This window comes from Trichomycterus rosablanca, chromosome 24 (genome assembly GCF_030014385.1).
Source record: "Trichomycterus rosablanca isolate fTriRos1 chromosome 24, fTriRos1.hap1, whole genome shotgun sequence".
Taxonomy (NCBI): domain Eukaryota; kingdom Metazoa; phylum Chordata; class Actinopteri; order Siluriformes; family Trichomycteridae; genus Trichomycterus; species Trichomycterus rosablanca.
In genome coordinates, this window is record NC_086011.1 from 2,795,313 (window position 1) to 2,819,869 (window position 24,557).

The 24,557-nt window shown below is 43.0% G+C and overlaps 1 protein-coding gene across 3 annotated transcripts in view; it reads left to right on the plus strand.

Moving 5' to 3' along the window:
- The window catches only part of dock3 (dedicator of cytokinesis 3), a 132,041-nt gene that overhangs the window by 68,184 nt on the left and 39,300 nt on the right, over nt 1-24,557 (plus strand). For all 3 annotated transcript variants that reach the window (XM_062987080.1, XM_062987081.1, XM_062987082.1), the window contains exons 9-14: nt 718-872; nt 8,209-8,290; nt 8,898-8,958; nt 9,861-10,008; nt 19,005-19,093; nt 23,140-23,265. In XM_062987080.1, the coding sequence (XP_062843150.1) occupies nt 718-872; nt 8,209-8,290; nt 8,898-8,958; nt 9,861-10,008; nt 19,005-19,093; nt 23,140-23,265 (661 nt within the window). The remainder of the gene's footprint in view (nt 1-717; nt 873-8,208; nt 8,291-8,897; nt 8,959-9,860; nt 10,009-19,004; nt 19,094-23,139; nt 23,266-24,557) is intronic.

Here is a 24,557-nt window from a genome sequence, read left to right on the forward strand (position 1 = left end):
GGGTGCTGTTTTCCAACTGTTGTTTGAATCCAGGGATACGGAAAGTATTAAAGTTAGCATAAAGTTTCCTTGATGTAGTGTTTTCCAAATAGTCTATATAATTTTGGGACCGTCGCCATCCAGAATCACAGAGGCTCAGCACATAAATACACCTTAAACAGGACGCCAGCGCCCGCCCACGTGGCGCATGCAAGAAATTTCCGCTAGCACACCAGCACCGAGATTCTGAACAACTCGGTTCGAAATTCCGGTCTGCTGGGCGGCATCTAGCGGGCCTAATTGGCAGTGCCTGCAGGGAGGGATGCCCGGAATATGTGGGTGGGGTCTTCGAACGCTGTGTAAGGATCCCGAATGGTGGATAGAGTCACCTGTGCAGAGGGCATGGGTGGAAAAGGCTTTGTAAAGGGCTGCGGGCGGGTCAAAGGAGGCGTGAGCAGCAACATACCCACCTCAACTGCAAAAAAATCGGGGATCCCCAGCAGTGAAAGACAAATTGACTACACTAAATTGGGAGAAACAGGACGCCAGATAATAACCAATCAACACACACTTACTATTCATCTAATTACTCACTTACTTGCAGTAAAAGCACAATTTAGAGCAGCCAATCCACTTAATGCATGTTTTTTGCCCACTTAAAAAGAAATATTTAGCTATATATTGTATATCAGACTTAAGTTGTGCAGTTGTTGTTAAACTCTTTTATCTTTTTTGCAGGGGGACGGTGCTCGACAGCGGCACGGGGATACGTGCCGGATTCCTGTACCTCATCACCTGTTTGTAAATCTGAAGAGCTTCACTTACAACACGATCGGCGAGGATACGGACATCTTCTTCTCCCTCTATGATCTCCGAGAGGGAAAGTACATAAGGTGAGGAGGACTGTACACGCGTCTGTATATGTAAGAATACAAAAGTTTAAAGGCTTTAAATGTTAATATTTAAGAGAGAAGGTTGCAGTAATATGGCCCTAGATTTTGGATATTTTCTATCGTTTGTTTCTAAGTGTTGCTTGGTCCCACAGAGGAACGTTGTATAAGCACCAGCAGAGTTGAATGCCGGCCAGATATTATTCACAGCATCTTGGTCTTTATTTCTTTCTCACTCTCCACCCACCCACCCACTCAACAGAGGCTTGACGGTCTTCTAGCCACCCACTTTAAATCTGTCCACTTTTTCCTCACAGGGTCAGTCACAAATCAGGGTCAGCACACAGACTGACGTATTAACACATGATTGACCTGAAGGGTTATTGGAGTGGAATGGGAAGCTGTGGATCAGTATAGATGTGTATAGATTTAGTATTGTGGGACTGTAGGGGTGTTTGGATTAATTCTGCTTCGCACAGCCCGTAGTGCACCCCTTGTTTTGAAGACCCCACCCACGTAGTCATCCTGCCCTAGCAGAAACATGTCTGCTGCAGGCACCGCCAATTTTGCCCGCTAGATGGCGCCTGGCCGACCGGTTCAAAACTTGGTGTGTTGAGCTTAATTTTCGATCAGCAACTTCTTTCCTGCTAGACTATGGACAACGTCACTTATGTTTCTTCAGCTTGTTATTAATGGCAGACCTGTTATTGGTTGTTTTTGTTGACTCTACAGTAAAATTTCCCCTCTGCATAATGTGACAGTTAGTTTATTTTCTTTGACTTTCCCTGGACATAAACCCCCATAACGCAGTGCACAGTGTGCAGTATATTCTTTTTATTTATTGAAAGTTCCTCCCATAAGGGCACTTTTGGTAGCTTAATGCATTTTAATCTCCTTTATTCACCCTTCATGTAATAACTGGAACATCTGGCCCAGCTTGTTGCCCCGTGGCCTCTTGAACAATCCCGCTGTTCTTTTTCATTAAAGCTCCCGATCTGATTTACTCTCGTATCATGAACATAAAAGCCACGAACTGATGGGAGGTGCACGTCATTATAAATCTGTTATACACACTCTGATCTTAGCTATTGTCCAGGTATGGCTGTCATGATGTTTGCACTGAGTAATCCCCTGACTGTAATTATCAGTGTTCACTTTGATTATTGTAGCTTGACTGATAAAATTCCTCATTATTTTGATAATATGTTTTTGTCACGTGAATTTAATGTATTACAATGTAGAAGTGGGTCAATATTGGCCTCAAAATTTTATTTATTTTATTTTATTTAACCAGGAAATTAATCTCACTGAGATTTACAATCTCATTTGCAGGAGAGTCCTGGCCAAGATAAGCAGCAACATAGTACATAGTTACACTTACACAAACAACATACGACAAACATGAATACATAATATAGACAATACAATGCTCATTTAAAACAATTACAAACCGTTTTACCTATGTCTATATTCAAAAACATGTTTTTAAAATAACTTAAATTCACCAAATCCTGCAATTTTAAAACATTCTGCAGTGTATTCCAGTCTGATGGTGCAGCATGATTAAAAGCCTGTTTCCCTAATTTCGTACGTGCCAAGGGGACCTTAAGAAGATACAAGGTGCAAGAGCGCAGACAATAATTTCCAGGTTCTTTACGATTTATAAAATTGCATAAATATGAAGGTAATAAACCTAAAATAGACTTATAAATTAAAATGTACCAATGAGTTAATCTTCGTGTGGTTAATGAGGACAGAGCTGCTTTTTCATAAAGAACACAATGATGCGTAGAAAACGAACACTTTGTAATGAATCGCAGTGCACTATGATAAACAGTGTCAAGTGAACGTAGATAAGATATGGGTGCATACATATAAATAACATCTCCATAATCAATTTCTGGTAAAAAAGTGGCACAGACAAGCTTTTTCTTTGCTTGAAAGGATAAACATGATTTATTTCTAAAATAAAAGCCTAATTTAACCTTTAATTTCTTTGTGAGCTGAGTAATATGAGCCTTAAAAGTCAAAGAACTGTCTAACACTAAACCCAAATATTTATATGTGGATACAGTTTCAACCACACTCCCCGACAAGGTGATTATTGATGGAAGATTTAGTGGCATCTTATTTGACTTTGTAAACACCATTACTTTTGTTTTATCAGCATTTAAGACCAATTTCAAATTAAAAAGTCTCTGTTGTATAATTGCAAAATTTTCCTGCAGAATACTTACAGCCTGATTTTGAGTTTTAGCTGAACAATAAATAACAGTATCATCAGCATAATAATGAAATCTTGCATTTGGCACATTATCACAGAGACTATTTATGTAAATAGTAAAAAGCAGAAAAAAATGCTTGATCAGATACTGTATGATGTTTCCATATTTTCCAGTTTGATAAGCTGACGTACACTAACTCTAAAGATCAGTCAGAGATCATAGATATAAACAAAGAACACAAAGATTGTGTCTTTCATGCAAAGGTGTAATTTGGCAGAAGGACACCAGCATATACTTTATATGGTCTATTCAATTTGTAAAGCGATCTTGGGTTTGTGAAAGGCGCTATATCACTCACATATTTTTATTATTATTATTACTGTTATTTGTATTATTATTATTATTATTATTATTATTAATATGACTTTTATTTTTAATATTATTATTTTTATTATTATTATTGTTATTATTATTATTACGGTTATTTTTAAATATTATTATTTATTATTATTATTATTTTTTTTTTAAATATTATTACTATTATTATTATTATTATTACTATTATTTTTTATATTGTTATTATTTTTATTACTATTATTACTGTTGTTTTTAATATTATTATTATTTTTATTATTATTATTGTTATTATTATTACGGTTATTTTTTAATATTATTATTTATTATTATTATTATTATTACTGTTATTTTAAATATTATTATTATTACTATTATTAATATTATTATTATTATAATTTTTTGTAATATTATTACTATTATTATTATTATTACTATTATTTTTAATATTGTTATTATTTTTATTACTATTATTACTGTTGTTTTTAATATTATTAATATTTTTATTATTATTACTATTATTATTATTATTACTGTTATTTTTAATAGTATTAATATTATGTTATGTCTGGGTGGCACAAAGGTCTATGATTTGAGCCCATCCCTGTAATCTGCAATCTGGGTTCGAATCTCATTAGTGCTATTGGCTACCTGAAGGTTTACACAGACATGACTGGCTAGGTTTGGGGACCGAAACCCTGCAATGGATTGGCATCTTGTCCAGGGTGTTCCAGCCTGATGCCCAGTGTTTCCCTTTAAAACCAGACCTGGCACAACCCTGACCTTATAAGAGAACTTGATGAACATTAAATATATACATATATCGTATAAAAGAATCTCATAAAAATTCCTGCTACTGTCTATATAAGTGCATCTCCTCTATCATACAACAGCCACCATAAGCTCAGCTGGAGGATGAGGGCCAACAAATGCTTTACCTTTCAGGTCAGACGTCATCTCGTTACAATCGACATGCTTCAAACAAGCTGACATGGCACGATCGATCACGGAGACTGGAATAAGCAAAGCTAATCACTTTCCTTCCACAACAATGCTTTCAGTATCATTGGGGTTTAACCTTGTGACCTCCAGATGAAAATGAAGATGCTTTCTGTTGCACCACTCAGGGTTTAGAACTGGGTTTTTGTACCAGTTATGCAAAGCAGGACACAGATGCAAATTTTTAGCTAATTAGTGCCCTGGTTTACGTTTCCTTTCACTGGATCAGTCGCTCTTTAAAGGAAGTTGATGTCAGTGCTGGTTACATAATCCAGCGTTTAATTAAAAACGTCTCGGTGTCTCTCCTTGATTGATCCATTGTGCTGTGGTTCAGCTCTCGGTTCTTTTTCCTCACTGATCCAGCTGTGTGAACGTGTCGCTTTGTACTAAACAAATACAACATAAACGTTCAAGCCTTTACACGCGCTGCAAACCAGGCTCAACACAATAGACACAAACATTCCTGCATTTACATGGAACACAGCAACAGGAAAACACAGCTTTGTTAATGATGGACGGATTTAATGAGCATTTGTTGTGCTGGACTAAGTTGGCCTGACCATGAGCTTGTTGGACGTTCCACTACATGATCTTTTCAGCTTTAACAACAGTGAGAAGACTTCTTACAAGACTTTGAAGTATGTCTGTGGGAATTTGTGCCCATTCAGTCAAAAGATGACAGCATTTGTATAGCATGGCTGGGCATTGATGTTCCAGGTTCATTCCAAAGCTGTCCAGTAAGGCTGAGGTCAGGGGTCTGCGCAGGACACTGGAGTTTCTTTATATCAAGCTTTTTCTCTGTCTTTATAGAGCTTTATTTGTGCACAGGAGCACAGGGCCTTCCCTAAACTGTTGCTGCAAAATCAGAAGCATATAATTTCCCTTATGCAGTATAATTGATTTATCACTGTGAGCAACTGTTGTGGATGAAACACATGATTTCAACACATGAAGGGCAGTACCCTAGTCGTTAAGCTACTGGACTAGTAATCAAAAGGTCGCTGGTTCAAGCCCCACCGCTGCCAGGTTTCCACTGTTGGGCCCTTGAGTAAAGTCACAGTACTGTAAGTCTGCTAAATGCCAAAAATGTAAATGTAATTAAAAAAATAGAATGGGTGTCCCAATACATTTTTCCATATAGTGTATGATAAGTAAAACAAAGACTCAAGAGTAGTGATTAGTCCGTGTTAAATGACTGTGTTGTCCAGATTAATAAAGATCTTGCATTCCCAATATGCTAATTATTTAAAAAGCAATTTCTAATATTTATTATTTATATAATATTATTTTACCAGAGACTGAAGGGTGATTATGAGACTGTTAAAGAAGGAAGTGTTGGGCTGAAGGTCAGGGTGGCTTCGGCTTTGAGACCCTTTTTCTTTAATTTATTTGTTTAGATTTGTTTAAATTAAACATAAAGAGTTCAGGAGGAAACTCAGAGGATGTAGGTGCAGGAACTGATCAATGAGGAGAAAAGGGGGTGACGGGTAAATGTACGGACAGTCAATTAGGAGTCAGGGGCAGCTGTGTCCTTTTCTCAGGTCATGGTATGTGGTATTCTTGCTTTCTTTTTACCACTCGCGCTCAGACTTTCATCACCCCGCCGCTCTGGCACCATTAGGTTGGATTGCGGTGGACAGGAAGTGCTCTCCTGTCTCCCCTTAGATCTGATTAGTGCTGCCCACTCCTCCACCTTCGCTGTCATCCATCCGTCTCTTAATGCAGCTTCTCAAAGCCCCCGTACTGGAGACAGTGGTATGACATTACAGTAAATATATTCACGTCAACTATATACAGTGTATCACAAAAGTGAGTACACCCCTCACATTTCTGCAAATATTTTATTATATCTTTTCATGGGACAACACTATAGACATGAAACTTGGATATAACTTAGAGTAGTCAGTGTATAGCTTGTATAGCAGTGTAGATTTACTGTCTTCTGAAAATAACTCAACACACAGCCATTAATGTCTAAATAGCTGGCAACATAAGTGAGTACACCCCACAGTGAACCTGTCCAAATTGTGCCCAAATGTGTCGTTGTCCCTCCCTGGTGTCATGTGTCAAGGTCCCAGGTGTAAATGGGGAGCAGGGCTGTTAAATTTGGTGTTTTGGGTACAATTCTCTCATACTGGCCACTGGATATTCAACATGGCACCTCATGGCAAAGAACTCTCTGAGGATGTGAGAAATAGAATTGTTGCTCTCCACAAAGATGGCCTGGGCTATATGAAGATTGCTAACACCCTGAAACTGAGCTACAGCATGGTGGCCAAGGTCATACAGCGGTTTTCCAGGACAGGTTCCACTCGGAACAGGCTTCTCCAGGGTCGACCGAAGAAGTTGAGTCCACGTGTTCGGCGTCATATCCAGAGGTTGGCTTTAAAAAATAGACACATGAGTGCTGCCAGCATTGCTGTAGAGGTTGAAGACGTGGGAGGTCAGCCTGTCAGTGCTCAGACCATACGCCGCACACTGCATCAACTCGGTCTGCATGGTCGTCATCCCAGAAGGAAGCTGACGCACAAGAAAGCCAGCAAACAGTTTGCTGAAAACAAGCAGTCCAAGAACATGGATTACTGGAATGCCCTGTGGTCTGACGAGACCAAGATAAACTTGTTTGGCTCAGATGGTGTCCAGCATGTGTGGCAGCGCCCTGGTGAGAAGTACCAAGACAACTGTATCTTGCCTACAGTCAAGCATGGTGGTGGTAGCATCATGGTCTTGGGCTGCATGAGTGTTGCTGGCACTGGGGAGCTGCAGTTCATTGAGGGAAACATGAATTCCAACATGTACTGTGACATTCTGAAACAGAGCATGATCCCCTCCCTTCGAAAACTGGGCCTCATGGCAGTTTTCCAACAGGATAACGACCCCAAACACAACCTCCAAGATGACAACTGCCTTGCTGAGGAAGCTGAAGGTAAAGGTGATGGACTAAACCCAATTGAGCACCTGTGGCGCATTCTCAAGTGGAAGGTGGAGGAGTTCAAGGTGTCTAACATCCACCAGCTCCGTGATGTCATCATGGAGGAGTGGAAGAGGATTCCAGTAGCAACCTGTGCAGCTCTGGTGAATTCCATGCCCAGGAGGGTTAAGGCAGTGCTGGATAATAATGGTGGTCACACAAAATATTGACACTTTGGGCACAATTTGGACATGTTCACTGTGGGGTGTACTCACTTATGTTGCCAGCTATTTACACATTAATGGCTGTGTGTTGAGTTATTTTCAGAAGACAGTAAATCTACACTGCTATACAAGTTGTACACTGACTACTCTAAGTTATATCCAAGTTTTATTTCTATAGTGTTGTCCCATGAAAAGATATAATAAAATATTTGCAGAAATGTGAGGGGTGTACTCACTTTTGTGATACACTGTACAGTACATATACAATGTATATTTTTTTATATCTTCATACTTAAATTAAATTAATTAATAATTTATTTTGTATTTATGGATTAATAAGGATATGTTCATTAAAAAGAAATTACAGCAGTCCCTTGATATTTGTGGGGTTAGGGCTGCAAGAAATACTCATTTTAAAGAAAGTAAAATGCAGATTGTGCTTGGTTTTAATATTAGGCATGTTGATGTTGTTTGGTAAGATTGAAATAAACAGATAAAGACGTCATTTAAAGCAAAATCCAATCCAGCTCTGCAGTGAGGTTCTTTGGGAGGTTGAATATTTTTCTGATTGCAACTGTAGGTCTCAGATATACGGGAGATCTGATCGTATTCTGTTTTGTTTGCAGCGAGAAGTTCATGGTGAGGCTCAACAAAAACGGAGGCCCAAAGAACCCGGAAAAGATCGACCGTCTCTGTGCTCTGTTCACGGTAAAACAGAATCTTACTGTTATAGACAGACAGATAGACACATAGATAGATAGATAGATAGATAGATAGATAGATAGATAGATAGATAGATAGATAGATAGATAGATAGACAGACAGACAGACAGACAGACAGACAGACAGACAGACACTTTTTTGCTACACTATTGACTTTTTCAGGACCGTTTAATAATTCCTCAGGTTCTCAGCAGTCAGGAATTTGTAACGGCTGATTTATTTAGCCTAATTTAGATATTGTCAAAGCAGTTTTTACTGTGTTTTTCTTGTTTGTTTGTTTTTTACTACTTTTTACTTTAGTTTATGTATTATTTTTTGTTTCTTTATTTTAAAGGAATCCTTTCTTATTCTTTCTTTTGATAACTTTAGTTTCATCTTAAAAACTGCAAAACATCTAACTGCATCTAAAATGACGGAATAAAAACACTATGGTGCATTAGACAGAGATTATGTTCAGTTATGATTATAGTGGACAGAACAGTTAGAGAGCGATAGAAATGAGACTCTTTAGTTCAGCGCTCATTATTCTGTATTACATTCATCTGCCCGCTGTTTAACTGCTACACGAATGTTGTGTAATATTTCTCTACAGGACCTGAGTAATAAGGACATGAAGCGAGACCTGTACATCGTAGCTCAGGTCATCAGGACGGGTGAGCGGCTTTCTAATCTTCCCTAAATAAACAGTTACGTTCCCTCCACCCCCTGCACCCCCTCCTGCACCCTCATGTGCTTTCTTCCCTGTGAATGGACTGTGTTCCAGTTTTTGTCGTGTTGGATCTGCTCTGGCGTCTCGAGAGCTCTTATGTAACTACAGAACAGTCCGTCCCTGCTCGAGATGCTGAAGTAGTGTACTTTTATTAGATTTGGTATTTAGTCACTGTGGCAGAATTTCCTCATTTAGACCAATTAAAATACATTTATGTACCATTTATGTCATCATGACTCTCTGGTAATGAAAGTGCATGAAATTTAGGTCTTAGAGTATTAATGACATTAATTTTATTCACATTAAATTTTTGATTTTTAGATTAAAATGTTTCATTTACTGTGTTGTAATATTTTTTATTATAATTTAATAATAATAACATTGTTACATAATAATTATTAACTATTTCTTATTTATTGTATTTAAAAAAAAAATACTTTTTTGTTTTTACTGTATTTTAACTGAATTAATAAATTTAATTATTTTTTTCAATGGATTTATTTGTTACCAATTATTTATTTCTATTTTTTCTTTCTTTTCCCTTCATTTTTCTTTCTTTTTCTTTTCCTTTTATTTTGTTATTTTCTTTTTTTTCTATTTATATATATTATTTTTTTACTAATATTATTATTTATTTATATATATATTTTTTTTCTTATAGTGTTTTTGCTATTAGTATTTATTTAGGTTAAAAAAAAGGTTAATTTAAATAATAATAAATATAAATAAAAGTAAAAGAACCCTATCTACCTCTCTGTCTCTCTCTCTCTCTCTCTTTATCTGTCTGTTCCTGTCTGTATGGCTGTGCTGAGGTTTTCAAGCTAACGTAGTGGTTTGTGCGTGCAGGTCGAATGCTGCTGAACGACTCTAAAAAAGGCCCCCCTCACGTGCACTACAGACGCCCGTACGGCTGTGCAGTTCTGGCCATGAGCGACGTTCTGCACACCATTTCTGAGCTGAAGGAGGAGAAGGACTTCGTACTTAAAGTCTACACGTGAGTTCCTCGTTAACGCACAGCTCAAACTGGAATGTCGGTATCTGCACTGAGAGATGTAGAGAGATGTACTGAATCCATCCTGAAGGTCCGGGGTTAACATTATCGCATGTTCTTATTTGCAGCTCTGAGCTGCACTTGCTCGACTGTGTAATACACGTTTCACTTGCAGCCTGTTCCCTCATGGACGTTATTTTGGGTTTGTTTGCACACATGCAGAACACTTTTGTTGTCTGGGGATGAAGCCGAACCGGTGAAGAGAGAAAGAAAAACCCCAGCAACACCCCAGCAACACACAATTTCAAATCTTGTGACATGCCGGCGATCAGACTGACGGCTAATCATGAGCTTTGAAAGCCGGAGCTCACCGTGCTGCAAGTGTATGAGAAGGACGATTACAGAGAGCTATTACTCGCAGCCTCGGGTTCTATTTCTGACAATTATTACCATTTAAAAGAATGCAGTAGGACCTTGGGTGACACACAAAGGCTGTGAAAGAAAATAATAATACACTGATTTAATGGTTTGCTTCGGCGTTTTACTGCACTTAAAAAGCCGAGTGGGACAAACTAACAGCAAACTGCATGAGACCAAATCCAGTGTAAGTAATAGATGTGACCTGGTCACATAAACCAGATGCCACATTGTACATACACAGTTAACACATCCCACACTGCAAAACCTGCCAAAATTTCCTTACAGTTAACAGAATGCACAATTTACCACCACACAAGACGCTGAATCCACATCAACATCCAAACCAAAACTGATAAAGTTCCTATCAATTACTGGAATAAAAGCACAGATCTGATACCCTACCCATCAAGGACATAGCCTATGCGCTGTCTTGCTGTTAAAACCCTTATTAACTAATATGTGTTAGAAAAGCCACACTAGGAATACTATTAGTGACTAGCTCAAACTGGTTTACAGGAACAAAATAATATGCCGTATATATCAGGGGTGTCAAACTCATTTTCACTGAGTGCCATATCTGCATTATGGTGGCCCTCAAAGGGCCGATTGTAACGTATCCTGCTGTGATTGCAGTCTGCCTTTTAAGTCATGGACAATTTGTTGTTTCTCTTGGAGGCTAAATTCTGTGTTCGGTGTCAAAATGCCAAATTTATACTGTATATTTATAACGTATATCTGTTATGAGGCAGAAAGGACCCAAGGTGCAGATTCTTTAAAAAAAATTAATTTTATTTATTTTATAAAATAAAAGACAAAGTAAAAGACAAAACCAGAACAAAAAGCAGTCGGGAGAACCCCGATTGCGCCGCAGGTTCCGCAGGCAACTGAAACAGTAAAAAGAAAAAAAAATGATAAATGAAAGCGAGGCGCGAACCCTGATCGCTCCGATGCTGGGCGTCCGCGCTACCGTCTCGCCAACCGGGGGATGAGAACTGCCCAGGCAAACGCGCTTAAGAGGCGCTGTGGAACTGAAAAGAATAAATACAAAAATAATAAATGAACGCGAGGCGCGAACCCCGGTCGCTCCGATGCTGGGCGTTCGCGCTACAGTCTCGCTACTCGGAGGATAGCAACAGCCCAGGCAAATGCGCTTAAGAGGCGCTGGGGGGCTGAAAAAGAAAAAAGAAAAAAAATGAATGAGAGCGAGGCGCGAACCCCGATCGCTCCGATGCTGGGCGTTCGCGCTACAGTCTCGCCCACTAGAGGTTAGAGAGCTACAAGGCACAAAGAACAGATAAGCGTCTGGACCAAGCGTGGCACCAGACGCTGAAGTCCTGCTATTAGCAACAGGGGAGCTTAGCACAAAGCTATAAACAAACGGGCAGCGCGAGGGCTGAGCATAATCGCACCGCTTTCCCTAAGATGAAAGAAATGAAAGGACTATACCTCAGCAAAGCGCTTTACAATCCCGAACGACATAAACCACCGTTCGGGCTACCGTCTTTCCCTGTCAAAATGGGAGCGAGAGGACGTTCTCGCCACCGGGCTTACACAGGCCAACACAAACAAAGGTGCGACCCCCGCTGCTGCACACTGGCAGATTAAATAAGCCAGGTGCAGCTGCAGGCAATCGCCCTAATCAGCCGCTCTCCTACTAGAGGCCTTGCTGGGTTTGGGTCTGTAACGCCTCCTTCGCCGGGAACCCGGGGTAAGTTCACCAGCTACCGCAGGCACCCTAACAGTACCCCCCCCCCTAGGGACAGCTCCCGAGGTCCCAAGACCCGCTGCTTGGTTCCTACGGAACTCGCGGATCAGTTCAGGGTCCAGGATCTGACGAGCCGGTACCCATGAACGCTCCTCGGGGCCGTAACCCTCCCAATCCACCAAGTATTGGGTGCTACCCTGCACCTTCCTGCTACTCAGGAGGCGACGCACCGTAAAGGCAGGGGCACCCTGGATGATACGAGGGGCGGGGGGTTGTGGGGGGGGTCTAACTCCTCCGCACATAAATGGTCGGAGTTGTGAGACATGAAAGGTTGGATGCACTTTCATTTTGGGAGGAAGCTCCAACCTATAGGTCACCGGGTTTATCCGCCTGACCACCTTAAACGGACCAACGTATCTGGGTGCCAACTTGTGTGGGGCACCTCTGACGGGGAGATTCCTCGTCGAGACGAGGACACGTTGACCCGGCCGGAAAGTGAGAGCCGGTTGCCGCCTGCGGTCAGCATTGCGCTTCATGGAGCGCTGGGTGGCCAAAAGGACCCTCCTTGCTTTGCGCCAGGCGGCGCGGCAGCGGCGGATATGAAGCTGTACCGTCGGGACCGCCACTTGCTGCTCCTGCTCTGGAAAGAGCGGAGGAGGGTACCCGAACTGAGCTTCAAACGGTGACATACCCAAAGCCGAGTGATGCAGGGTATTGTGGGCGAACTCAGCCCACAACAACTTATCGGCCCATGCTGCCGGATTCCCTGCAGTTAAACACCTGAGCATCTTGCTCAGGTCCTGAATTAACCTCTCCGACTGCCCGTTGGACTCAGGATGGTAGCCTGAGGATAAGCTAGCCGTAGCGCCAATAAGTTGGCAAAAGGCCCGCCAACACTGGCTCACAAACTGCGGGCCCCGATCCGACACAATGTCAGAGGGGACCCCATGTGCTCTTACCACATGTTGCAGGATGATCTGAGCCGTGTCATTGGCGGATGGCAGCTTGGGCAGTGGAACGAATATACAAGATTTGGTGAACCGGTCTACGATTACCAGCACCGCCGTGAATCCCCTGGACTTTGGCAAACCTGTCACAAAGTCCAGAGCAATATGGGACCACGGTCTAGAGGGTACTGGCAACGGGTGGAGAAGCCCACGTGGGCGCTCTCTGGTGCTCTTATTCAAAGCGCACACAGGGCAGGCACGGACAAAGTCACGTACCTGATTCTCCATCCCCGGCCACCAAAATCTTCGGCGCAACAGAACCAGGGACTTAGTCGCGCCTGGGTGCGCCGCAAAAGGGGATGCATGGCCCCACTCAAATACCTGACGGCGAACTGTAGAGGGGACATACAGTCGATCAGGAGGTCCCCCACCGGGGTCCGGCTCTGCCCGTTGGGCATCCCGGATGACCTTAGATATTCCCCAGGTCACTGGGGCCGCAATCTGGGTCGAAGGGAGAATGGGATCAGGCTCTGTCTCCGGTCTGGTCGGCTCCCACTGTCTCGACAGGGCATCCGGCTTACCATTTTTGGAGCCCGGCCGATAGGACAGCGTGAAATGGAAGCGTCCGAAAAATAGAGACCACCGAGCCTGACGTGAGTTCATCCTCTTCGCTTGTTGGATGAACGACAGATTCTTGTGGTCTGTCCAAACAAGGAAGGGATGTTTAGCTCCCTCGAGCCAGTGGCGCCACTCGTCAAGGGCCAACTTGATGGCCAAAAGTTCCCTGTCTCCAACCGGGTAATTCCGCTCGGCTGGAGTCAGGCGATGCGAGAAGAAGGCACAAGGGTGTAGCTTCTTCTCAGGGCCCGCTCTTTGGGACAAAATTGCCCCAACCCCGACCTCAGAGGCATCCACTTCGACAACGAAGGGTTCCTCAGGATCGGGCAACTGCAAAACCGGTGCAGTGGTCAACAGAGACTTAAGCCTGTCAAAGGCTTGTTGGGCCGGCACCGACCATTTAAAAGGCCCCTTGCCAGTAAGGGCCGTCAAGGGAGCGGCGACTGTACTAAAGTTCTGAATAAATCGCCGGAAGAAATTTGCAAAGCCCAGAAACCTTTGCACTTGGCGGACAGAACTTGGAGTAGGCCAACTCTCCACAGACTGGATCTTAGCCGGATCCATGCGCAGGGCGCCCTGTGACACGATAAACCCCAGGAATGACACTGATGGGGCGTGGAATACGGACTTCTCCAGCTTGACGAATAAACAATGATCGTACAATAGCTGGAGAACCCGTCGGACGTGCCCTATATGCTCGTCAATGGATCGACTAAAGATCAAAATGTCGTCTAGATATACATAGACGAAACGATCAAGGGTCTCCCGTAGGACCTCATTGATAAACCGTTGGAAGACCGCCGGTGCGTTCATCAGCCCAAAAGGCATCACAAAATATTCATAGTGGCCAGTGGGTGTGAGGAACGCGGTCTTCCACTCGTCCCCCTGCCTGATCCGAATCAGGTTGTACGCGCTGCGTAAGTCAAGTTTGGTAAAAACAGTGGCTCGCTGGAGGGCTTCGAAAGCCGTGGCCATCAGCGGCAGCGGGTACCGATCCTTGATCGTAATGGCATTAAGACCGCGATAGTCGACACAGGGGCGCAAACCGCCGTCCTTCTTTGCTACAAAGAAAAACCCCGCCCCGGCCGGGGAGGAAGAAGGACGGATGAACCCCTGTTTAAGTGCCTCACGCACGTACTCCTCCATAGCGACCTTCTCCGGACCGGAGAGTGAGAAAAGGCGCCCCCTAGGAGGAGAAGTGCCGGGCAACAAGTTGATGGCGCAGTCGAACGGTCTATGGGGGGGCAAGTCCTGCGCCCTGGACTTGCTAAAAACCTCTTGCAGGTCATGGTACACGGCTGGTATCTGGGCCAGGTCCGGGAGCTCCATCTTAGGGTCCAACGATGCGGCAGTCGTACCCGCCTGAAGGAGGCAAGAATCCCGGCACCGAGTTCCCCAGATGAAGATCGAACCGGTGGCCCAGTCGATCTGAGGGTTGTGCTTGGTCAACCAGGAGTAGCCCAACACCACCTGGAGGTGAGGAACACAAGTCACCATAAATGTGATGTGTTCCTCGTGGCTGCCTAGACGCAACGTAAGAGGTTGGGTCTGGTGCGTGATGGGGCTACCCCTAACCGCCCTGCCATCAACGGCATAAACCGAGATGGGGGTCGGTAGGGGTTGAACCTCGATCCCCAAGCCGCGTACCAAGTTGATGTCAATAAAATTTTCTACGGCCCCAGAGTCCACACAGACCTTTAGGTTGGTGTCCCCTGAACCCCAACGCAGCTGGGCCTGTAGGAACAAGCCATGGCGGAGGATGTTTAAACGGCTCACTCCCAACTCCCCGAATCGAGAGTGGCCTACTCGTTTAACCGCCTCCGTGAACGAGGAGGAAGGCTCGAAGACGGAGGTGCAGTCGCTCGAGTGGAACCCAACTGCATGGGTTCAGGATCAGGAGACACCGGTCTGGACGAACCCTGAGGCCCGGAAAAAGAGGGTCGAACCCCTCGCTCCTGCATTCGCTGGCGGAGGCGAGTGTCGATGGAGGTGGCCAGTGAGTAAAAGGCGCTAAGAGTGGTGGGGAGGTCACGAGTGGCCAACTCGTCCTTGATGTTCTCCCCAAGGCCCCGGTGAAAAATGGCGGTTAACGCCCCCTCGCCCCAACCGCATTCAGCGGCTAGGGTGCGAAATTCAATGACATAATCCGCCACCGGCGGACATAGTAGCCTAGGCCCTGCTTCCCGCCCTCCAGAGGGGTGAAAGAAGGTGTCTTTGAGGGCACCCCTAAACGCACCCTCAGAAGAACACTCGGGAGCGTTCTGCTCCCAGAGCGCAGTGGCCCACTCCAAGGCTCGGCCTGTTAAAAGAGAAATAATAAAGGCCACCTTGGAGCGTTCTGTGGGGAAGCGTGATGGCTGTAACTCGAAGGCCAACGAGCACTGTAGGAGAAACCCACGGCACTTTTTGGCCTCTCCTGAAAATCGCTCGGGGGGCGGAATAGGGGTCTCGCCCCCCAGGGAATTTCCGGGGGGGCCAGGAAGATGGCCATGATGGCTTGGGCCGGTCTCAGTAGCCGGCACACGCAGGTAAAGATCGCCTACCCGCTGTGCCAGCTCTGTGAGCGCTAGCTCATGCCGGCCCAAAGCCACCCCCTGGTGGCGCAAGATGTCAGTTACCGGGGAGGAATCTGCGGGGTCCATATTACTGGTCGCACCTTTCTGTTATGAGGCAGAAAGGACCCAAGGTGCAGATTCTTTAAAAAAAATTAATTTTATTTATTTTATAAAATAAAAGACAAAGTAAAAGACAAAACCAGAACAAAAAGCAGTCGGGAGAACCCCGATTGCGCCGCAGGTTCCGCAGGCAACTGAAACAGTAAAAAGAAAAAAAAATGATAAATGAAAGCGAGGCGCGAACCCTGATCGCTCCGATGCTGGGCGTCCGCGCTACCGTCTCGCCAACCGGGGGATGAGAACTGCCCAGGCAAACGCGCTTAAGAGGCGCTGTGGAACTGAAAAAGAAAAAAGAAAAAAAATGAATGAGAGCGAGGCGCGAACCCCGATCGCTCCGATGCTGGGCGTTCGCGCTACAGTCTCGCCCACTAGAGGTTAGAGAGCTACAAGGCACAAAGAACAGATAAGCGTCTGGACCAAGCGTGGCACCAGACGCTGAAGTCCTGCTATTAGCAACAGGGGAGCTTAGCACAAAGCTATAAACAAACGGGCAGCGCGAGGGCTGAGCATAATCGCACCGCTTTCCCTAAGATGAAAGAAATGAAAGGACTATACCTCAGCAAAGCGCTTTACAATCCCGAACGACATAAACCACCGTTCGGGCTACCGTCTTTCCCTGTCAAAATGGGAGCGAGAGGACGTTCTCGCCACCGGGCTTACACAGGCCAACACAAACAAAGGTGCGACCCCCGCTGCTGCACACTGGCAGATTAAATAAGCCAGGTGCAGCTGCAGGCAATCGCCCTAATCAGCCGCTCTCCTACTAGAGGCCTTGCTGGGTTTGGGTCTGTAACGCCTCCTTCGCCGGGAACCCGGGGTAAGTTCACCAGCTACCGCAGGCACCCTAACAATATCTACATTTATATTGTCCTCCTTTACCACAGACACGCCTCATAACACAAGAGATGTACCGGTTTCTCTTCTTCCCATCTTTTGTTAAATTCCCTTTTTTCTGCTTCAGTTTTCTCTTCTTGGACATTTTGGGATTATCTGTAAATATTTCTCAGCATCACTTGTTGGGAAACCGCCTCAGTTAAACACTGGTGTGGAAACACTGCCATCTAGTCCCTCTTTGTGGGGACTGCATTGTGGGAGATGCAGTTTATGTACGATGTTACAGTGTATTTAAAGACAATCATATACGTCTTTAAAGCTCTCGCTTACACGACATGTGATATATATTATTTACTGCTGTACGTGATACAGTACAGGCATTAAAAGTCTTCTGACTAAAAAAGTAAAAATATTGTTACTTATATATAACTACAAATAGAAAATTTATTCATTTTAGTTCATTAGTTTTATACACAACCTACAATGGTTCTGGCCATACACTCTAGACCTAACCAACCATGTCTCTGTAGACGCCCGACTGGCCGATAGCACTGCACCCCATTCACCCCCTTAACTAGAATTCATTTGTGTCAACAAACTGGCACAGCTTATATTAGACTCATTAGCCTCTTGGATTAACGTAGCTGTTCATGGCTTTTACGTTCGACGTCCTAAATATTTCATGTCAGACGGGATCGTTTTCCGAAAATGAGGAAACAGCGGCTCTCGTGGTGTTACGGCCCTCTCAGACTCTTCACATGCATTAGCAGGACTGGAGTGGTGTGATTATGGCTGAGGATCAGAAGTGTCAGCCTCATTATGCTGTTTGGAGATCTGCAATGCAAGCTGACAATTTATTGGACTCTCTGATGTGCGAGTTGGCAGCTGAAGTGTTCGCTTTTGTCGCGAGACCACATTTAACTCGCTGACAATGTGGCCAATAATATGTGGACACCTGACCATGAGTGATATGACGTTGTCCTTCCTTCGCTATTCTTGGAAGGCTTTTCACAAGATTTTGGAGTGTGTTGGTGGGAATTTGTGCCTAAGAGCAGTGTTCCGGTTCATATCAGGGGTGTCCAGAGGGGTTGAGATCAGGGTTCTGTATGCAGGCCACTGGAATTCTTTCACACCAGGCGCCAAACCAGTTATAAGTGTATCAGTGACACAGGGACAGAACCTGCCACCTTCCTACCAGTTGTGTTCAGTCAACACTTGGGCTTGTAGAATAACAGCAGGATTTATTTTAGGCTAAAATTATGTGATAATAAACTGGCAACCTTCTGATTACTAGTCCAGTAGCTTAACTTCTGAGCTACTGCTGCCCTGTCCATGTGTGTCTGCATATAAAACGTTTCTATGTACATTTGTGGCACTTAGCAGATGCTTTTAATCCAAAGCAACTGTTTGAGCACTTGAGGATTAAGTGCCTTGCTCAGGGGCCCAAAAGTCCTTCTGATTACTAGTCCAGTACCTTGGACGCTGTGGTAACGCTGAGGTACCACTGCTTTGCTCCATATTACCATCACAGTCTTTATATCAGCTAACAGCCTTACAGCATCAGAGCACATTATGTTTCATCACTTTATTGTAAAGGACAGACAGTCTGCAATATTCATCCCTGTTCTCACAGCTGTATTACTTTTTTTCGAGGTTTCTCTGCATGTTCAGTCCATTAGGAAACTAAAACTCTGTCAGAACGAGCGTCGGACCGATGGCAGACTCTTACACCACTCTGAAACACCACTGCAGTTTTTCTCCTCATGACTGATTAATGCTCACTTTTCATTTTTCTCGTAGATGTAACAACGAGAACGAGTGGTACCAGATCCACGAGAACATCATCCGCAAGTCCAGCACCAAATACACCGCGCCCAGCACCAACTACGGTACGTGCTACAGTACATGCATTATGATGTAGTGCTATCACTAAAATAGGTCATTTCTGTTATATGCTCATGCTGTTCTTTTATTTTAAACATTTTATTTAAATATTATGTATTAAGTACCTTGCTGGCTAGGGATGTAATGATACACTCTACCCACGATGCGATACGATTCATGATTCTGAGATTATGATACGATTTTTTTCCTGTTTTTTTTTAACAAAATGAAATTGAAGACAATTCATGACAAAGTTTTCTTTTATTACTTCTCTTATAAATAAAATACTGTATTTGTGCTTATCTTTTATTCATCTAAATAATAAATGTCCTTTTATTTCTGAGGTAGGTACAAACTATGCCAAATAATGCTTATTGTGTAAAAAAACTTAAATGAAATTTTAAAACAAATCCAACATTATATAAATAAATGAATAATACAAAGAAAGAAAGTGTCCTCACAAAAATAAATTTGGCTGGAAAATCCCCTACCTGGCAACTTTGTGAAGTGCCGTCAACCAGGCGAGGTGAATGGTGCCAGTGCCCTCTGCTGTTTAAAGTGAATATCGATTCATCTTAAATGAATAACCGTTTCGAATCGTGGCACATGTGCACTGATTGTTAACTGTCTTGTGGTGCATCGTTACATCCCTACTGCTGGCTATACACATCATTTTCCAGCGGTGGAAACTTTCCTCTCCGCCAACTCAGAACTGATGGCTCAGGGGGCTCTTGGGTAATATTAGACTGAAAAAGCTACGTGCTTACAGGCTGGGGTCTGTACAGACGTATTACAAAACTTGGTCGCCTGTCCTTAATACTATTAATGAATGCTGTATTACTCTGGAGATAAAGAGAGGTTGGGTCCACCCCCTCACCCTCTGGATTTTTAAGTGTATGGGGTTGTTTTAATCTATCTTTCATTCTTTGTAAGTCACTGTATGGTTTGGTTTGATAAAAGAAAATCCTAATAAAGGTAAAAAAAGGTCAAACTACAATTATGATGCATCATTACAGTTATAGAGCTCAAGACTGAGTTTAATGCTCTTGCAGGAGAACAATAAAAGCCTTACTTTGTGTTCTGGTTAACAAAAAATAGCTTCCGTTGCTCTAATTAATAGAAACACCATCATTCTCATCAAGAACAGCTCAAATGATGCTTTTTAGACCAGGGGCGTGTGAGTACCTGTCCAGGAGGTTGTGACATTATGATATTTTTTTTACTTCTAAAACTAACGCAATTAATTTTTCACCACAGGACACTTATTTCATTAGTCATGCTGAACACACACACACACACACACGTTTAATGTTATGTAATGTTCAGCTCAGTCTGATAAAGGTTGCAGGTGTTTGGGTTGGGGGGCGCAAGTTTGAGATTGGCACACGGAACCCCAATCAATCTATTTTGGCAGTTTCTTAATGCTGTGGCAGATCTCAAGACAAATGAAACCTTACTTAATATATTTTAACCTCAAAAATGCAAAATGACATGTAGAGAAGTGGACCGAGACGTGTGAAACACTGACCGTATAGTGAGAGACTGGCTGGAAAATTCGGATTCGTATCTTGTCGGAACATTTGCCTCATCAAACTGACCTCACGACACACAGCGCTGTCCACACCGGGGCTGCTTCACCTCCTGGTAATTCAGCACTTCCTGTCAGCTGTGTGTGGGGTTAAAGGCTTTATGAGTGTGTCAGGGATCTGAAGAATTGAATTGACCAGTCTACACTGAAATGTCACATTTTTAAAACAGCAATGTAGAATCAATGTCAAAGCTGATGTATCTGATGTAGGTATTTGTTTCTGGTGTGGATTTTCTCATCCAGTACTGAGCAAAGCCAAAGAGCTAAAGCTATCAGACCATCAGTGTCAGAAAAAAGTAATTCTTACACTCTTATGCAAAGGTTTGGAAACTGTCTGGTTAAATAAAGTTAATTTAGAAATGTGCCTTGTACAAATGTTATGTCAAATTCAGATGCAAAGAAATATACGCAGATGAGCCAAAACATTAGGACTGCTCACTTAATATGTTAAATAACGTCTAAAGGAATCCTGTGGTATCTGCTACCAGTACATCACCATCACCTGTGTGGTTCATCCTACAGTGCACCCTGGTGCATCTCCTCCATGGCTAAATTTCGGAGGGATTTAGATGATTCCAAACAGTCCTCGTCTGGGCGTTGGAATGAGCCGGTGTTCGTAAATGAATCACCCCAGACTCACTTGTCCTCTGGAGATTGACTCCGTTTCCAATCTCATTCTCAGCTTGTGGAGGCTGACAAAGATGTGTAGGTTTAATCTAACACCCTGGATATTAGGAGATCGTGTGTTGCTACACTAGCCTGCGGTTGTTCCCAACATTTTAGGAAACATCTTGTGTCCAGATTCAGTGGATGACCAGGTGATTACCAGCATGCCTACAGGTGTCATATTATAGAAATATTTTAAATGGCCTTAGCTTTAGCTTTAGGGAAACCCTGTGGTCTCCTTTATATGTAATTTAAAGGAGTAATTTTCTTCATATTATTGATTTATTACAACTGTTAGGAACGTTTGTGGCTAAAACACATGAATTCATATATTAGAAGGGCTGTCCCAATACTTTTATCCATATAGTGTAGCATACTTAATCAAAATCAGGGGAGTCAAACTCATTTGCACCGATGGCCACATCAGCATTATGGTCGCCTTCAAGTGCTGTTTGTAACTGTATAAATGTAACTTCTCCTCGACATATGATGTGGAAAAATAACTGGATTGTTTACTGGATTGGACGAATTTATTGACACGATCGTGGGTTCTTACAGCAGTGGAATAGCTGAAGAACAAGGAACAGATACTGTGGGCCTCCCTTTATACTGCTCTGGTTACATCACATTGGGTGTTGGACTTTGGAACCTCCATTTTTCGCTAACTGTTTCTTATTTGCTTACAACAGCTTCAAGACAGCTTAATAACAAACATGATATCTAATTTTCCTTAACAGATATTGTAAAATAGCCTGAGACACTTTATCACACACCATCCTCATCCACTGATCTTTGCTCTCAGGTCATTATTGCTTTGAGTCTCTATTAACTCCATGTGAAGCTGGTCAGGAACACTGTACACATCAACGATAACAGGATTGGCAAAGATGGCAAATCCGTGGACATTTTGGGATTATTTGTAGATATTTCTCAACTCCATTTGTTGGAAAACCACCTTAGTTAAACGCCGAGGTGGAAACACTGAGATGTAGTGGCGGGATGCGGGATCTAGTGAGTTTGAGGATCACAAAATCAACATGCATTGTGGGAGATGTAGTGTATGTATGATTTTACAATGTACGCTTTAAAGCAACATAGACTTAAGACACTTTTTAAGGTTTGACACTTGATCTAAAGCAGAGGTCCCAAACCACCGGGCTGCAGACTGGTACCGGTCCGTGGGTCATTTATTACCGGGCCGCACAGAAAGAATAAATAATTAGAGACGCTACATCAGCAATGAAAACACTGCTTTTATTTCCAACACACGGGTGTTTATCATCTCATATCACCCTCAGGTGGAAGCAAGCGTCTCGTTGCAGCGAAAAAAGCTCATTTGTGAGTAGTGTAGTTATTCTGTTTTAAATCCCCCTCGCCCCTGCCGGTCTGTAAAATTTAATTTTATATGAAACCGGTCCATGGTGCAAAAAAGGTTGGGGAGCGCTGATCTAAAGGGTAAAATAACAACAAATCAGTGGTGTGGTTATATGATAGAATGCAGTTTGAGATGCAGCCTGAATGTGCTGTTAATCTTGACGAGAACTTGTCCCAGAACCAGAACTCACACTTTAAGAGGGGTGGCCTTATACTTTTGGCCATATAAAATGGATTTCATGTAGTTTGAATTGAATCTGTGAATTAAATTAGGTTAATAGCTAAACACCTTGTTGGTTGCCTGCTAGCAGACAGAATTCATGATTAAGAGTCTTGGTACGTCATTTAAAAGCTGAACTGGGATTGTTGAGTCCTGGATTTTTTATCTGTTCGTCCGTTTCTTTCCTTCTTTGTATTTTACAGGTCTGATCATCTCTCTACAGCTGCTCCGAGGAGAGACGGATCAGATCCGCAGGGAAAATCCCATGATCTTTAACCGGGGCGTCGCCGTCACTCGCAAACTGGGTTTTCCTGATGTTATTATGCCAGGTGAGCTCTCTGATTGTTTCATTATAAGGGCAATGATTATGATTGTCGTAAGATCGAAGGAGTTACTTGACTCCAAAAGGGTTTATTTATTGATTTTTTTAAATAAAAAAAATTGGATTTGTGGAGTTAATTTTTTTTTTCTACACATACTGGTGCTCAGGTGGCACAGCGGTAAAACATGAGTCTACTACTACTGAGCTCTGGGGTTCATATTTCAGCAATGCTATCAGCCGGACAGGCATCTACGCAGATGATTGGCTATATCTGGGGAGAGGGGGGGTTGGCAGTGGGGTGGGCTGGCTGAAAAGTCTAGCCATTGGGAGTTGCACTTTGTTCTAGGAGGAGCACGATCCAAAACATCCAAAACATTCTGGTTCACATATCAGAACTGGCTCGGTTTTGTGCTAGATTCCCTTCCTGACACGTCCATTTTTTGTGACTGGTACTTAGAACAAGTACACCTTCCAATGGCTAGATTTTCTTGACTATATGTAGCCCATTCTAGCTCTTTTCACCCTGACGAGCCATTTTTGAAAGCCAGCAACAAAGTTCTGCTACAGTTGGTTGGATTTTCAACCAAATTTGCTAGTTTTAAGAGATAGAATTGACTTTTTAGTGTGGCTCAGATCTTCTTGATTTATGAAGGCCGTTGGAAATGCTTAATTATAGCCATTGATGTAGCTGTTCTAAAATCATTATTGACTTGTGTTTTGGGTCATTTTCCTGCTAGAACAAAGCACGCCCCCAGTTATAGGCAATAATATCTGCGTTAGATGCCTGTCCGGCTGATAGCATTGCTGAAATTCGAACCCCAGAGCTCAGCGATTGTGGACTAGCATGTTTTACCGCTGTGCCACCTGAGCACCAGTATGTGTATAAAAAAATGTAGCATATGGATTGAAAACAAAACAATTTTTATTGGAAAAATGAGTAACAATGCAGCCCTGCTGGATTAGTTTATGGAACTAATTAAAGGAAAAGGGATTTGATGAACCTTTATATTGCTTTATGAAGGTAGGAAATTATTCCCTTATAAAAGACGTTAACAGACTCCTTTAGGAGAGAAAGCAATTAAAAAGTAAACGGTCTCTGTACCTGTGACATTATTATTGCTGCGTAATGATTAAATGAGGCTAAATCGTGGAGTGCTGAGCTAGGATTCTGTTTTCTTTACATAATGAGTGATTTATCACAATATATAAATTATTACACAAATATCATTTTTATTAGAAGAAACAACCTGCTGGAGCAAATCCTGGATGAAGTGACTTTACTTAGAGATGAACACGATG